Raw genomic sequence first — 15,829 nt, 5'->3', positions numbered from 1 at the left:
AGTACTCGTAGCTTATAAGTCTATGGAAGCACGGCGCACGTTTGTATACATAGCTGCGCATGCGCAGAATCATCCATGCCGCAAAATTCTTCCAACTATGCCAATTGCGCGATTCTTCTAAATTTTATCGTAAAAATTGCACGAAAACTTAAACGAGACCTAACTGAATCACCAAATAAATACGTTCGAATAAAAATATGCACTTGAAGATCAGCCCTAATGCGACAAATCGGCGCTCTGTGCGAATTCGCTCGTTCTCGCAGTCCTAACCTAACCTAAGTTTGCCGGATAAACACGCGAGTGACGTTTGAGATTAGTCAACGCTGACCTGGCTTCGTTTCGTAGCGAGATTCCTTGTTTTGTTGCGAACTTCTCGTCGCGCCTTTACTACCGGAATTATGGACATTTAAAAATCCCTGTGTGAATAACCGAAATCGCATCTTTACTGGTAAATTCTCAGTGTTCCGCAGATCGTTGTACGGGAAAATTGCTCGACAAAATTTAAGCCGATTTCGATCTACGATTACCGCACTCTAGGCTTCCTTCATCGATCGTCATCACCGAGATAGATAAAGGTATACACAGACATCTTGTTGTTTAGTTATCAGCCATATAAACGACGATACGTAATGTCCTCGTGTATTGTTCAATTATTACCTCATCCACGGCTTTCAGGAGCGTTAAGAACAATTTCGCGAAATATTTCCTATATAGGGTGGAACGTAAACAGCGCAGTTGCGACTGTTTTTTTCCAGAATTAGTAACCGAAGGAAGAGAGAGAGAAAGAAAAGCATGTAGAAACCGTTTTTCTTGGAAATGCTTGATTACGAGAGATAAAATTATTTTCCTTCTTTTGGAGAACTCAAGGTTGTTCGGGATTTTTTACATGGTAAACATGTTAGTGTTAATATATTGTATAGTCCTTTCTTATAGCTGGATACGGGATTTCCGTAAATACTTGTCTTCTATAGAAATATGTGTGAAAAACATTTTAACGTTTGAAGGGCAGCATTAAATGTAAATATTTTATCTGATATGCGATAAATGGTTTCTTTTTCTTGTATTTTGTTTTTCCGCTTTTGTCAGTTTTCTTCTTTTGCTCCAGTACATTTTTAAATTTCTTGTTCAAGGATGGTATTGCGTCACCTTTTGTTCCTCACAGAATTTAAATCGCTTTACTAATAAATAGATGACAATACCGTTAAATCGTTACACACATAAATAAGAACGGATCAACTTATTTCAAGGTATTTCCGTTTAAGCAAAATATTTTTTCTTAGACGACACGAACATTTTCAATTTTCATCTTTTAATCTTTTAGAAGGAATAACAATATATAGTCGTATCGTATTTACCATTTAAAAAATTCTAAAAAGCTTTATTATCGTTTAAAGGACAAAAGATTTGTTCCTATCTACAATTTCATGCATCGAAAACAGCTCGAAAGTTTTACATTGCTCTCATTTATTCATACCCTGTCTCAATCGTAATACAAAGCTTCCTAAAACCTAACAATATAAATTAAAAAAGAAAATAAATTCTTCACTATCCAAAATCATTATTACATTATCGAAAACTTATCGCATATTAATCCACAACATTCGTACGCTAATCAACATCGATTACCTGGCGTAAAAGTAACAGATGAAACAATATGTAATAACTTTTTAAAGGTTAATAACTTTTATTAATAGAACAAACAAATCACAACACCTTGCATGAGTCATTTAACGTACATGTATTAGCGTGACGGAATTATTCTTATAGAGGAAGTATCTACTCTATGTATGTAGTAAACGAGATCTTAATCAGTTCTGAATAAAACACGTTATTCTTTATTGAACGTGAACGCACATCGAATAAACTTAAATCAATTTCCATTTAACTGTCGACTAAAAGCAGCAAAAGAAGAGACTTTTTCTATGCTAAAAATGAATATTCACATTTACCCTGAAATACAATTAAATCTTCTAGGAGCAGATGGAATGTTTTATAGATTTCTTTATAATCCTCCTTCTATCATATAGCTGTTACAGAAAGGAAGAAGAATAAGGACTATAAGGAGATGAAGAGTAGTGATTCTTTTATTTCCTTATCCTTGATCAGTTGCAAGAGAGTCCATTTACCTTATTAATGAGTAAAAATACAGAACGTTTGTTGTTTAATAATAGGAAAGGAAATAGGATAATTGTCGTAATACATTTGCAAAACATTGCTCTTAGCTATTTAAAAATCATAAATGTCGCTAATTGTTAACGAGAAAATATGTGATATCCAAAGTTAACAGGTTTATGTACGTAAAAATTTAGTTATTAATATTCTATTAATTTATGATAGAGATCTAAGTATTCACTTTTCACGAAAGAAGGCAAAACATGCGAAAGAGCACGTGAGATCTTCAATAGAAACAAAAAGTTTATAATCTGATTCTAAAGGAAGGCTATGTTTGAGTAAAAATTTCAGGAATAACACATCAATTTACCAATTTATAAAATTCTTTCACTTTTGGTTTAATTAATACAATAAAATACTGTATAGTAGCGATACCCTACCTTGATCAGATAATTTATATTGAATAGTCCTCACTTTAAAGTGTAAAGAATTGAAGTTGAAATTACAATTTAAATTTATCGTTATGGCGTTAGTTGTAATAGAATTTTTCGTGAACAAGCAGTCAATTTCCACAAGAAAATCCATTGGTTTCTCAAACGAAAAAGAAGGAATGTCTTGTTACCCATTATACCCATTTTTCATATAACTACTCGTTTTTATGATAATAATAAAAACTATTCTCAATAGCATCTAGGACTCAGCCCGGACCAAGATGGCTACGCCGACCCCTTATTTGCATGCTATTCAAGCAGTTCCCGGCGACACCCCTGGTGAGAAATTCAGATGGATAGCGAAATTCATACAGCAACGGCTATCCGTGTCCAACGATCTGGAAGATCTGGAGTCTGAGGAGATCCCAAAACCTCTTGTACCTCTGGTACAAGTTCAGGCAGCCATAATGTTAAACAAGGCAGATCCCAAGAATCAGAGCACTTACGAGGCTATAGCAGAAGCTCTAAAATCGGAAGACGAATTGGTCGTGAACGAAGCTTTGAAGGCCAAGAACTTCTTCAATGGCACCAACGAGGCTATCACTAATAATAAATATTTTTTCGAAAATTTATTTCCGTACGTTTCTTTGAACACTAGAGTGCGGATCATCAAAACTTTGGCCTTGCGCTTAGCACCCAGGAACTCTGAACTCGCTGAAGAATTCTTCTTATCAATAGACTCGTTTTACGGTCTAGAGCAAGCCTTACCGTTGCTATTAGCATGCAGTGAATCTTTTGTATATAACACTATCATAGAGAAGAGGATAGGACTAAGTCGAAGAATGGTTAAACTGTTCTTCCGCAAGAATCCAAACTTCGTCGTACGCTATCTTCGACTGAGCAAGCCGACAACCAGCTCCTGTGCGAGAAAACTTCCTTCAGTGAATATCCATGAATTTACTGACATTCTGGCGGCATTGGTCAAGATACAACTAAACTCGTTTGCAGAACTATACGAGATGCACGAGGAAAATCCACCAATATTGTTTCTGAGCAATAAGGGCGTCGAAGCGTTCCTGAAAAACGGCAGAGAATACCTGGAGCGAAAAACCAAGTTGTACATTGACATTCTTCCTCTGAAGAGTATCAGCAACTGCTACATGGAGGCTATATTTCCAAAACTATTCCCGGATAATATCAGAGACGTCGACACTGATGAAATGTTGAAGTATTTGAGGTACTATCGACAGGATAAAAAGGTGGATCTTTTCTTGAGATCTTATCAGAAAGTATATAATAAAAATATTTTGAATGATCCGGGGAAGATAACTGCTAATTTATTGGAAATTTTGCACCCCGAGGAACGAATCAAACAGGCGAAGATCAAATTGAATTCTAAAACTGCAGCGCTCACGAAAAGCGAAAATATAGTTACCTGGGAGTGTTTTTTAGGTATTAAAGAATCGTTACCACTGTTCGAAGAAGAAATGTGCAAAGCCACAGAAATGGAACATAGAGCGCGTATAGCTTGTAAAATGATCCATTCTTGCAAGATAAACAATGATATTTCGGCACTGTTAAAAGTCTTGATGTTTCTCAATAGCAAGCACTATAATGAGCGGTCTTGGTTCCTATACGAGGTGTTCAATACTTTGTTGAAACTCTATGATCTTGCTCAACTGGGCACGGATTATTGGAAGATATTAACAGACATGATGAAACGTGCTCATGTGACAAAGGACTTGTTTGCCTTGAATAACGTCAGCGTGAGGATGGTAGAAGCTGCCATTAACTATAAAATAAATCAGAATGAACCGTTTCCTGAGTTAATTGATATGCTGATAGACATAAAGACTACGAAATGCAAAGGCTACTGGAATATTCTTCAGAACAATTACAACTTCGAGAGAATGTGTCTGGAGAATTGCCTAAACATCGTTTCGCAAAAATATAATTCAGACCAGGCTCCCTGGAAGGAAGACAAAGTTGGAATCCTCTTCGATATCTGTTCTTCGATTTATTATTTTAACCAGGTCCACGTGAGCAAAAATTCTCATGTAGAACGCATGACGGTCAAAAACTATCCATGGTTGTTGCAAGCGATAGAGGAAATTTTATCTACGACCACACAGAATGACATTTATATAGTTTTAAGTCTTCAGAATATATTCATGAGATACGAAATGGAACTGTACGAGCGTTTTTGGCCAAGAACCGAAAAGATGGTTGAAATAAAAATAAGTAAGGCTGTAAGACTTCTAAAGAGAAACCCACAAGACATCCTGGATCATTGGAAGGAATATCTAAAGGTTTGCAAGGATAATTGGAAGAAAGGACACGGGAAACTCTTCATCAAGGCTATACGTTGGTACAAGGAGATTCCAATTAAATTCGCTGAACAGTGTCTTCAAGATCTGACTGAAAAAGAGGAAGAGATCTGTTTATGTATCTTAAGCACTCTTGTTTACGGTAAAACGTTCTCAAAGATCATAGAACCGTTGATCCCAACGAACAGGACGCTAGATATTCATCAAAGAGATGCGAAAACTAGTTACAATTTGATTCAACATCTTATATCTGGCATCAAGGTCGCAAATCCACCGGTGCCTCTGACAGTGTTGAACAAATTTTGCCAGGGAGACTACTTACCAGTGGTCTTAACTGCTTTGATAAACGTTTGTAGAAGAACGAATATAATGGATGTGATGTCTTTTGCTAAAATGTTATCCAGCCAGAGAGTAGCCGTTCGGAAACACGGGATAAGATTGATGCGTATCGTGGCGTCCCGTGATCAATTACTCAACTTCTTCCGTGAGCAATGGAAGACCGAAGAGAATCAGTCTATCCGTGAAGTCATGTTAATCATAATCATAAAATTGTTTCAGGAAGAACCAGAAGTCTCTACGCGGCTATTGTTATCTCATATGATCTCCACGCTTACACTGCAAAATGAAAGATGCTGCCACTTGGTACTTTCAGTGATCAATTCGGTTCCCGACCAATACGTGGTCGATTTTATTAAACAAACCTTAAACATGATCGACATGTTTGAGAGGCTTGGTCTTCATAAGGATAAGGTTGCGGTGTATACGAGTATCCTGTTGAGATACATAGACGAACCTATTTGCAATCTTCTACCCGAAAGTTTCATCAAAAGCCTCATTCAAAGATATCTCTTCCATCGACATCCGGATGTCGCCAAAAGTTTAAACGAGTTTGTGGTTACAGTTCTGTTGCTCCCAGCGGAGAGCGAATTCGACAATCGATTGAAGATCTTCTCCAGTTTGTTTAGGGAGACCGTCGTGCGTGGTTGGGACATCCCTACTTCCAAAAATCCCAGTTTTGTACCCACGAACAATGCTCTTCGTAAGTTCATAGATGTCATCACGCACACGGTCTCGTATTCGAGCAAGAAATTACGGTTAATCGATGAAATATTGTCGATGTTTATAACCAGTCTTCATCCTCTGCTGGACCCCACATCGTACTTGCTATTAACATTTTCGAAGATGCAAGTTATTTCGAGGACGCCAGCGGAATTCGGATTCAATGTGAGCCAAAGGTTGAATGATTTGATCAAAATATTCTCGCCGTATTTTATATTTTTCATGACTGATATTTTACGGAATATGCCGCTATCGAATACGTTCAAGCATTACGATAAAATCGACATCGATTTAGGGATAATCGAAGGATTGTTGGAGATCTACACCACCACATCTGCGCTAATGGCAGTGCAACTGCTGCACTCCATTACGTCAAACGAGCAGCAGGAGAGACGCAACCGGGTGTTAGTAACGTTAATGAAATGTAAATTTCCGGCGATCAAGGCCATGGCTTGTGAAATCATTAATGAAAAGTATTCCACAGTTTAGTCGAGCTTTAAGATGGATTTATCAAATTCGGTCTGAATAGGATGGTCAATGGTTGATCGTCGGTTGTCAGTTACTAATCGCGTATGTAATTGCTGTTAGTATTTTACATTTTATTCGATGGAATAGAACGAAGGACACACGATGGACGAACGATTCTGATTTTCGCGATAAATAGTTATTGGACAATTGATCGAACGATGGATTTTTATACTTGTCGATACGAGTTAGAGAACGATGCCGCGCAATTTCATTGATTCGATAGATCGTTAGACTGTGAAAGCTCGTGTGAAGCTTGCGAGATTTATTTATTTATCAGATGTATTTTTTATATTGTACATATAGAAATTTTAAATATGCGAAGACGCTCAAAGATACTATTTAAGAAAATACCATTGTGATACGACTCTCGCAGCGTTACGTGCTTTTAATTATGCACTCGATGTCTTAGCACGCATACGAGGCACATAATAAAGTATTACACAATTACGTGGCGTAGTCTTTCTTCTTTATTGGAATTCTACCGTATCGTAGGAATTTTATCGTGTTATATAGCCTGAAATTTACAGATTTACAAAATGTTATAAACAAAAAGAATTCGAGACTGTAATAAATTTATGTAATTAACGTAATAACAAATTTAAATACAGAATTTCCTCCAGTTAATGTGATAACGATTTAAGTTTTTCATTCCCCATTTCCGTTTTCCACCATTTCCACGTAGACCGTAAACAATTCTTCCAAAAAAAGGTATTACCCATATTACTCGCTGTGAGGCGACCGATGACGTTACTGCGAATACGTTAAGGTATTGAATAGCGAGACAGATACAATTCATATTAAGCTTTATGTTATAATAATATCGCCGTTCGAAATTGAAAACACTCGCGTCATAATATCAAAGAAAGCTTTTATTCGATTATTAAAATCATACGTGTCGTCGAATCAGAAACTTTCTCGAACACCGAAGCCGAGCGACGATAACATACATAGAGAAAAGTTGTTCGGTATGTTGTACCTGACAATATGTCTCAAAGGCATTGGAATCGGTGAGGTCGTCCGCTTTGTAAATAATTACGATATTTCATCGGCTGTTCAACCTCGCATGCGAATAAGAAATAAACCAGCCGTAAGCTGCTACAAATATTATGCTTTGAATAGTGATGGTTAGCATTTATATATAACTGATTTAGTATTTATATAAAAAGAATTTTGCAAAGCACCAAATCTACGTCGCACTTGGTCGTGTGAAAAGTTTAGACGACCTATCCGTATCTGATTTTACATCGAACAAAATTCTCGATAAACCGCAATTCTCAATCAACCGAGGCTCAAAGGAGCGCTTATAGAAATGCAGATTACGAGGACTTTGAGCGATAAACTGCCAACGAGGGGGCATAGCCTATACACTGAGAAAGGAATTATCTCGATATCGGTCCAACAGTTGCAGAACAATCACCGAACAGCCGTAAACGAAATTGCTGGACGACAAATTCCTTGCGATAACAATAGAACAAATGGAACAAATTTTGCAACTGGGACCAATCGGTGTATTACTCCTACAAGATGCGAAAGATTTCATCCCGATAAGACAATCCACTCGAGAGTAAGAGAAAATGGGGGAAATACGAAAGCTTGAAATACAATTTAAATGAAAACCAAACTACAGAAAGTAATCACGTGTTATTGTTTAGACATTTCCCTTTAGATTTTCTATTAAAAAAAAAAAAAAAAAATAACAAATAAAATAACGAATTATATAAATGATCATGGAAATATAAAAATTTCCTATGACTTTAACGAAGTACCACTTACCGTCCATAACTACCTGAAGCTTTTTAGATATGGAGCAATTATCGCAAAACGAGGTCCACTTAGTGTTAAAAATAGCACAGATAACATTGTTCAACACGAATTACAACTATCTAACTTTGTAATCTTCTGGATTTTAGTGGACTAAGCACAAATGCGCAAATAGTCTTTTTCTTTCTAGAGCCCAGTTTTCGAGAAAAATGAATTTCGAAAAGATCGCATATTTTCAATTTTGGAGATGTTTTCTGCCTTTACAGTGGCAGCTATCGACTTGCTATTGAGACGAAAACACTTATATGTTTAAATAATGATCGAACCGAGTAGGCTACCTGAAACACACCGCATCTTTTTCCCGAGATTTTTCAATTTACTTCAAAAACTAAAAATCTAAGAGAAAACCTAACCGTAGCACACGACGGAGGAAACATTTCTGTTGAGGAAAACATCGAGAGCGAAGAAGTTGGGCGAAACATGCGACCACGGCAATGATGATAACATTGCCGATTGATCCCGCGTTTCCAAGAGGAATATCATCTCGATTGATCGAGCAATTTTGGAAAGATCGACCAACATACATAAAAATATATATATAGATACGCATTTACTCATCAAACCGAGATTCCTTTCTTTTTTCTTCTTTTTCCCAAGTTGGCATAAAAATTGGGTATACGTGTTTTTGGAACATTTCGTCTTTTTTTTTTTTTTTTGTTTGTAAGTCTTTTTCGCGTCTCTAACTAAATTCCTTTGTACGCGGTATTTCGTGGAAAAAATGCGATTGTATAGTGAAACTGGTGATGTAAAAAAAGAACTTACGCGAGGCGTCGAAACCAGTGATGAAATTTGGACACGGGGCGTACACAGTCGTTCCTGCTGGAGTATTTGGCCAGCAGGACCATCCGTCAAATGTCATCCGGCAGTATGGCTCTGAAAGATATAGAAAGCATTTCTCTATGAAGTACACTATTTATCCTGTTTCGGTTAAATGAAACGATTTTTTCGCATTTTTATCTCCGCTATCCGTAGGTAGAGAATGTGTCAAACTCATCTTAATATTTAAACGGGGAAAGCATTTTGTTCTTTCGATCGTTTCGATTTATATCGATAACAATTTCAGACAACGTTTGATATAAAATACAACGATAAATGAGACTTAAAAGTAAATAAATAAAAAACGAATAAAAAATAAACAGATCAATGGCTTTTATTTAAATCTATATCAATATGCAATTATTTAATTACAACGTGTTCGTAACTTTGATGTATTGCTCCTCGTAATACTCTCTGTATTATTTAAAATCTAAAATAAACTGAGAGAATGGGAAAGCAACCCAATAGGTTTCTCGTAGCAACGCGTTATATCGCATCGAATCTCGTAACAACTCTGTTAAAATCATAAGCTTTGTTATTTGGCCAAAACAATTTAAACAGCATCCATCGTTAAATCGTAGCCGGCTACTTTTGTTTCAAGCTCTCTTCGTACAATGGCATACCGTAAACAGAGATGAAAAAAGAAGGAAAAACAAGAAGGGAAACGAAGTGAATCTCTATATTTAGAACTCTTCTTCTGGCATGTACAGTCTTCTTTCTCAATTTCGTTTCGAGCGAATGCAAATGTTGTGGATAACAGCTATTACGTATAGTATCTTCTCCTTTTTCATTGCCCGACGGAATACTATCCGCAGTTAATTGAAACAGTGATATCCAGACGCTTTGGAAATCACCTCAGATACTCTCGGATCACGTAACAGAAGTGAACCTAATTCTTGTCGTAATAAACGCCGTTTCATGAAATAAATTGAACGAATCTTTTTACGGGATTCCGGACGCGATGAAAAGTGGCTCGAATGGTACGTATTCAGCACGTGAAGAGACGTAGGTGAATTTCAAGAATCTCTGCTAGTTGTTGGAACATGTGCATTTCACGTTTGATAGCTTCTGCGTCATATCAGGAGATATCAGACGAAATTGATACGCGTATAATACGCGCATGTAGAATACGTGATGTGAAAATGGAATGGTATGTAGCGGCGAACAGAGTGCGAGATTCAGTTTACGTATATTTCGTTGCGAATTTTCCAACGATTTAAATTAATTTAAAGTAGCCTTAAAAAATTGTTGTCGAGTTTAATTTGTTATATGTTTGTGATCGATAATAATTTGTAGGATAATGTGTCCCTTTTAAAACGTTCCTTGTCTCTACTTTCTTCTACTTCCCCTGCCTTTTCTCTCTTACCCATCTTCTATTCTCTTCCCTTCTTTCTTTCGTTCGACGAAAATTTCCATATTCTAACGAGGAAATTCGGAAGACAAAACGTCGACCAGTAAAATACAATATTCAAACAAATCTAGATCTGTAATTGAGTTTCGAATTTTTACTTGTATCCCCCTGTTCCTGTTCTATTTGCGGTTTAAGTTAAGTCAAGTTCGAAACGCATTTTGTTAAAAGGACTATACTTAGAAATGTGACGAGTAAATAATCACGTGATTCGTGACAATTTCATTAATAATCATTAATAAATAAAATTCATTAATAAAACATTTATATATACTTACGTAGCTTTATTTGCAATTTTTCGGAGAATCGTGGAAACATAACCAACGTTTGAAATCCTATCGACTATCCATATCGGCCTCGATCACAGCAAATGTACAAAGAAATAGGAAATTTAATGAATTCAATAAAACGGCTAAACGTTCATTCTAGATAACGTATCGCGAAGAGAATTAAAAGCGCAATGGCTGTTTACATCTGCAAATGGAATTGGAAATTTATTCAATCACGATTTATATTTATTTCGCCCGCGATCATGGATAGTGCCATTTTATTTCAGAGGATTTCAATATTCCAGTAACAACAAATATCGCGCGCAAAATTTCAAATCTGACACCCTGCAAATCGATATTTCTTCAAATTGGTTTTAGCTTCAACGTCGATTCGCTCGTTCGTTTTGTATCTAAGTCGTCAACTAAAAACAATAGATAGTTTACAAACTTTTGATACAAATCGAACGTGAATAGAAATGACGCGAGATCGATCAAGTTTTCCTCTCAACTTATCAGGTTGTTCGTATTGTTCATATTGGACAATGACTCCAAAGTGCACCATTACGCCGGAAAACTTTGCTCTCGATTCCTGCTAAAATATCTCGTTGTTTAATTAAATCCAATATCGTAACGTACGGTCGAACGTGATATTAACGATCGAAGAACGTTAAACGATTAACGAGCTTGAACGTCGATCGACGTTAGCGCGTACGTAACTTACGATCGTCGGTGATCGTTTGTCTGACAAAATGTCTGGCCATTTGCGAGGATAATCATGATGACGGCGAAACGTAACAAAATGAATAATATGCGCTTTGGAGATTTCCGCTGTATAATACCGTGAAATTTAAACAAAATATTTGGATCGAAAACGATAAACGTTAATGTTTGACACTTTGACTGCCACGTTGCTCATTTGTGATCTGCCACGGTTTCTCCTGTGACGCCACGGTGGTCATTGATGATCGGGGCGCTTGAACTTCTTACGATCGTAAGAATTGAACGAAAATTGACAGTTAGGGCATTTTGAGTATAACCGATAAATAGAAGATACTTTGAAATAAAAAGTGCCGCATTGAACGATTAAACATTTTTATTAGAACATCGATAACAAAAAATAAGAACAAATCTTGCATCTAACGGTGCACTGTGTTTGCATTCATATCTTTCAGGGGTAATCAACGAATATTATTATAAACACAGCTTCGAAAATAATCGTAAATGCTGTTTTATAATCATATAATTCAAGTTGGAAGCGTGAACATAGCTTACTATTATATATAGAACGAGCAAATACCGTTTACCAATATCTTCTACACGTTTCAACAATATATTTTGGACGTTTTGCTTACAATGAAATAACGAATGCGAATGATTTGTTGAAATAAACGAAACCTTGTTATAATATGTCGCTATCAACTGTTAGCAAGGCGCCATGGTGGTCACCCGTGACCACCAATGAGATAAACGGTCCATTTGGGAAGAATGTCGTCTTACATCGTTAATTTATTATTATTTTGCCATTATATGATTTGAATAATAAAAAATACTCCCGTGGAGTCCTGAGCGAAACATGTGACTTCGGCGTGGCAGTCAAAGTGTTAAATTATATCCGGGCGAATGGAACGCTGAATATATATTGTTTACACGACGTATAGAATCTGGCGTGCAAACGAATGTTATCGGATAACTATGAAAAGGAAAGTGTCCATTACGATTTATCGATCAATTAAACATTTGAACGAATAGTTAGGATTTTCTGAAGGGAAGAATGGCACGAAAGGAACGCGAGTTGATCGCAAGAATCCGTTGAACGCACTGTTTAAATATTATTTGAACTTGCGTTGGAACGAAAAAAAAAAAAAAATGGAAAATTGGTTTCTACATTTTCCTACATATTCGGCATATGATAAAAGGTTGTAAAAGTAACTGTAAAACGCTATTTATCGACTATCCTACTTTAGCTTACATGTAACGAAATGGAAAACAGCCTAATCTATGAATAATGCAAATTTGTCGTAGGATAAGATTTTATTTTCTTCCTTCGTCATATCGTATCTCGAAAGTAACCTCGAACTACTTATACTTATAATAAGACAATTAAATTCGAAAGAAGAAAGGAAGCTTTTAATGGAAAGCTAGTGAAAACCTTGAAAAACGATTACATGTATATAATCAGAATCGATTGGAAATTAACGAGCCATCGCGTTTAATAGATCGAACAAGCTGAACGTGAGCTGAGATCTAACTTCGAAATAAACGGAAATAATAATTTCTTGTCTCTTTTTTTTTTTTTGTTGCTACACTCAATCAGATCCTCTGAACGATAGCTTCTTTCCTGTGTTCGGTGTATGAAAGAGAAACAGAGAAGAGCTGTTTTTCTTCGAGCTTGAACAACTTTAATCTCTTTCAGAGGGCATAATACTCTGTCATGAAACGACGATAGAAATAAATAAATCGAGAAATGGGTAATTCGTTAATCTCTTATAACGTATTTACCGTTTTCGTATCATATAGCCCAATTTAAAATAAGAAATAAATCAATATTGATTATTTTATGTATTATTATTAAATATAGTCTCTACAAAGGAACTACATGTACTATATATTCCGTCAAAACGAGTAGCAATCTTACGAAGTAGAATAGCATAAAATTAACTCATTATTATCTCCTCGAGGGAAAATGTCTATTATCGTTCGAGTCATAGAACGCTAAACAAAACGCATTATCTTGCACAACAATGAATATTTTCCTCTAGACGATAATTTAACGTAAAACTTGTTTACATAGGATAGAATAGTCTATCTCTTTATATAGAATGGACGAAGGTAAAAATGGATAATTAAGAATAGATAAAGATCGAGAACAAAAGTTATATTTTAGCTGCAAGAAATTGGCAAAGAAGGCAGAAAGTGTAAGAATTGATTTATTTGAAATATCCCATGTTATACAATATTTTGTAATCCTACGTGAATTTGGCAACAAACATTCTACAGTCATTCTACGTACTCTACACACAAGTAATTCAATTACTTAATACTAAAAAGTAAATTCAGTACGAAATACACCATACAGCACAGACTAAAGTATCAGGTTGTCGGAAAAGTTTCTTTCGTTTTATAAGGAAATAATAGACGCCCGATGTGTTTTGTTTTATACTATTTTATCGAATTATGCACAAACATAATAATAGAAATATAAATGAAATGGATCATACGTAATTCAATAAAATAATATAAAACAGAAATCGTTGTTTATCACCTTATGAAACGAAAGAAACTTTTCCGACAATCTAATACTTCTGAAAGTTAAGGATGGAAGATATATATTTTTTTTAAATATTCTGACAACTTGAGAATATATTACAAATGAGAAATTTATTTCAAATATTCCAGATCATATACGATAATCTATGATGTCGTCCAACTTTTTGACCATGAATAGCGAGAGAAAGAAAAGTATTGCCTCCCTCTCTAACCGTTCGAACCGTATCAAAGTAGAGCAATTATTGGTTTCCAACAAATATAGGAACTGCATTTACTCGAAATTCAAACAGTCGCAGCACGCAAGTATATTGTAGGTTGATAAGCTGCGTGAAATTCAAAGGAAAAGCAAAATGGCCTATTCATCTTTCGACTATGTAACAAGTCGTTAACTCCGAACGCTGGACATGCTTTCGAGCGAAGAACAACGTGACACGCTGGCCAGAACAATATAATGTACAGCGGCACGTATTCTTGATTAATGTGAACGTCACCTATTCCACTTGCAACTTACATCGTGCACATGGTTGCATTTTCCTCGAGAAATTGCCGGTCGAAACTCGTAATTAACGTGACTAGGAAGCCGATTACCTCTCGCCATGTGACGTAGTTTCCACGTTAAAGAAAATAAAAATAGAGAGCCAGTCTTTGGGGACCGTGTTTCCTTATGGCACGTGGATTTAAAGTGCCACGATTTTTCATCGACATGGGGTTGAAAAGGAAAGAATGGAAAGAGTGTCAAACGAATTTTTAACATGTTCGCGGATGCAAAAGAGGACTAAAGTGTTTGGAATTTAATGCAAGTGTAATTTTTCATGTTTTAATTAAATATTCCGATATTCCGATTTCTCGCAGAATTCGTAATTTTGTCGGTACATTTTTCATTTTCTGTTCGGACGCGCAGTGTGTTATAAAAATATATTTTCAAATGAATTTTAAGCCACGCTGATCGATGGAACTCGATTGATTTATAGTGCCGACCTTTCTCGTCGGTTCTTTCTCGTATAAAAAAAAAATTGTACAATAAATTCCGTCACTGACACGTACCGTGACGAATACTTGCTTCACCTTGAACAGAAATACGTACAACTCTTTGAATTATTAACAACATATAGTTGAAATCAAGTCCAATTCTCGTGCTTTCGTTAACTGTTCGTTATTAATGAATTAATAAAATATTGAAATTAATAAAAGTTATTGAAACGATTTGTCGCTGAAAAATTGTCATTTTAAGATAACATATCGTTTCGTTACAGATTCGAGTCGAAACGTTATACAAGTAAGTTTAAAGCGTTCGTTAAAGAGAGGGAAGCATGAAACGTCGTAACGCAGGTTTGTTAAGAAAATCAATATTTATCTAGTTCGTTTTACTTAATATTTTAGTACGCCGGTAACGAAACCGAGATTCGTTAAATTTAACCATATTATTCATCAAGATTATCTAATTAGGCGTCAGAACAAAGAAACGGCGAACGTTCTATATTTGTTCTCTTTATCTTTCATTTAAGGGCTCTCGATTCTGATTACAAAAGGTTCGCGAGTTTTTGTGCATTCTCAGGGACTTTAAATGTATACAAAAACGAATAAAACGCGCATAATATGGAAAAATATTCGAAGAGAGATAGTCGGTTACTAGATTTGGAGGAGGACATTTTTATCTACTCGTTTCTTTAATTATATTCGTAGAAATGTACAGCTAAGTAAGTATCCGGACTTTTATCATTTTCATTGAAACATAATTTCGTGATGTGGATGAGAAAGAAGGAAGTGTCAACGCGTTAACGATATTTCAAT

General features: G+C 35.8%; 2 protein-coding genes across 23 annotated transcripts in view; one reads left to right on the top strand and one right to left on the bottom strand.

The window, feature by feature from the left end:
• The window catches only part of LOC122572382 (calcitonin gene-related peptide type 1 receptor-like), a 160,713-nt gene that overhangs the window by 42,450 nt on the left and 102,434 nt on the right, over positions 1–15,829 (bottom strand). For 21 of the 22 annotated variants that reach the window (XM_043737290.1, XM_043737285.1, XM_043737286.1 and 18 more), the window contains one exon: positions 9,041–9,151. In XM_043737290.1, coding sequence (XP_043593225.1) covers positions 9,041–9,151 — 111 coding nt within the window. Of the gene's footprint in view, positions 1–9,040; positions 9,152–10,780; positions 10,863–15,829 lie in introns of those variants that run through there. The other variant, XM_043737300.1, reaches the window with a different exon arrangement.
• Positions 131–7,089, top strand: LOC122572376. The gene is made up of 2 exons (XM_043737264.1): positions 131–575; positions 2,800–7,089. Exon 2 carries the CDS (start codon positions 2,825–2,827, stop codon positions 6,416–6,418), a length of 3,594 nt encoding a protein of 1,197 aa, XP_043593199.1. The 5' UTR covers positions 131–575; positions 2,800–2,824; the 3' UTR covers positions 6,419–7,089.

Source organism: Bombus pyrosoma, linkage group LG11 (assembly GCF_014825855.1).
Source record: "Bombus pyrosoma isolate SC7728 linkage group LG11, ASM1482585v1, whole genome shotgun sequence".
Taxonomy (NCBI): domain Eukaryota; kingdom Metazoa; phylum Arthropoda; class Insecta; order Hymenoptera; family Apidae; genus Bombus; species Bombus pyrosoma.
Note: the sequence above shows the minus strand (reverse complement) of the source record. Positions and strands in the feature narration are given on the sequence as shown.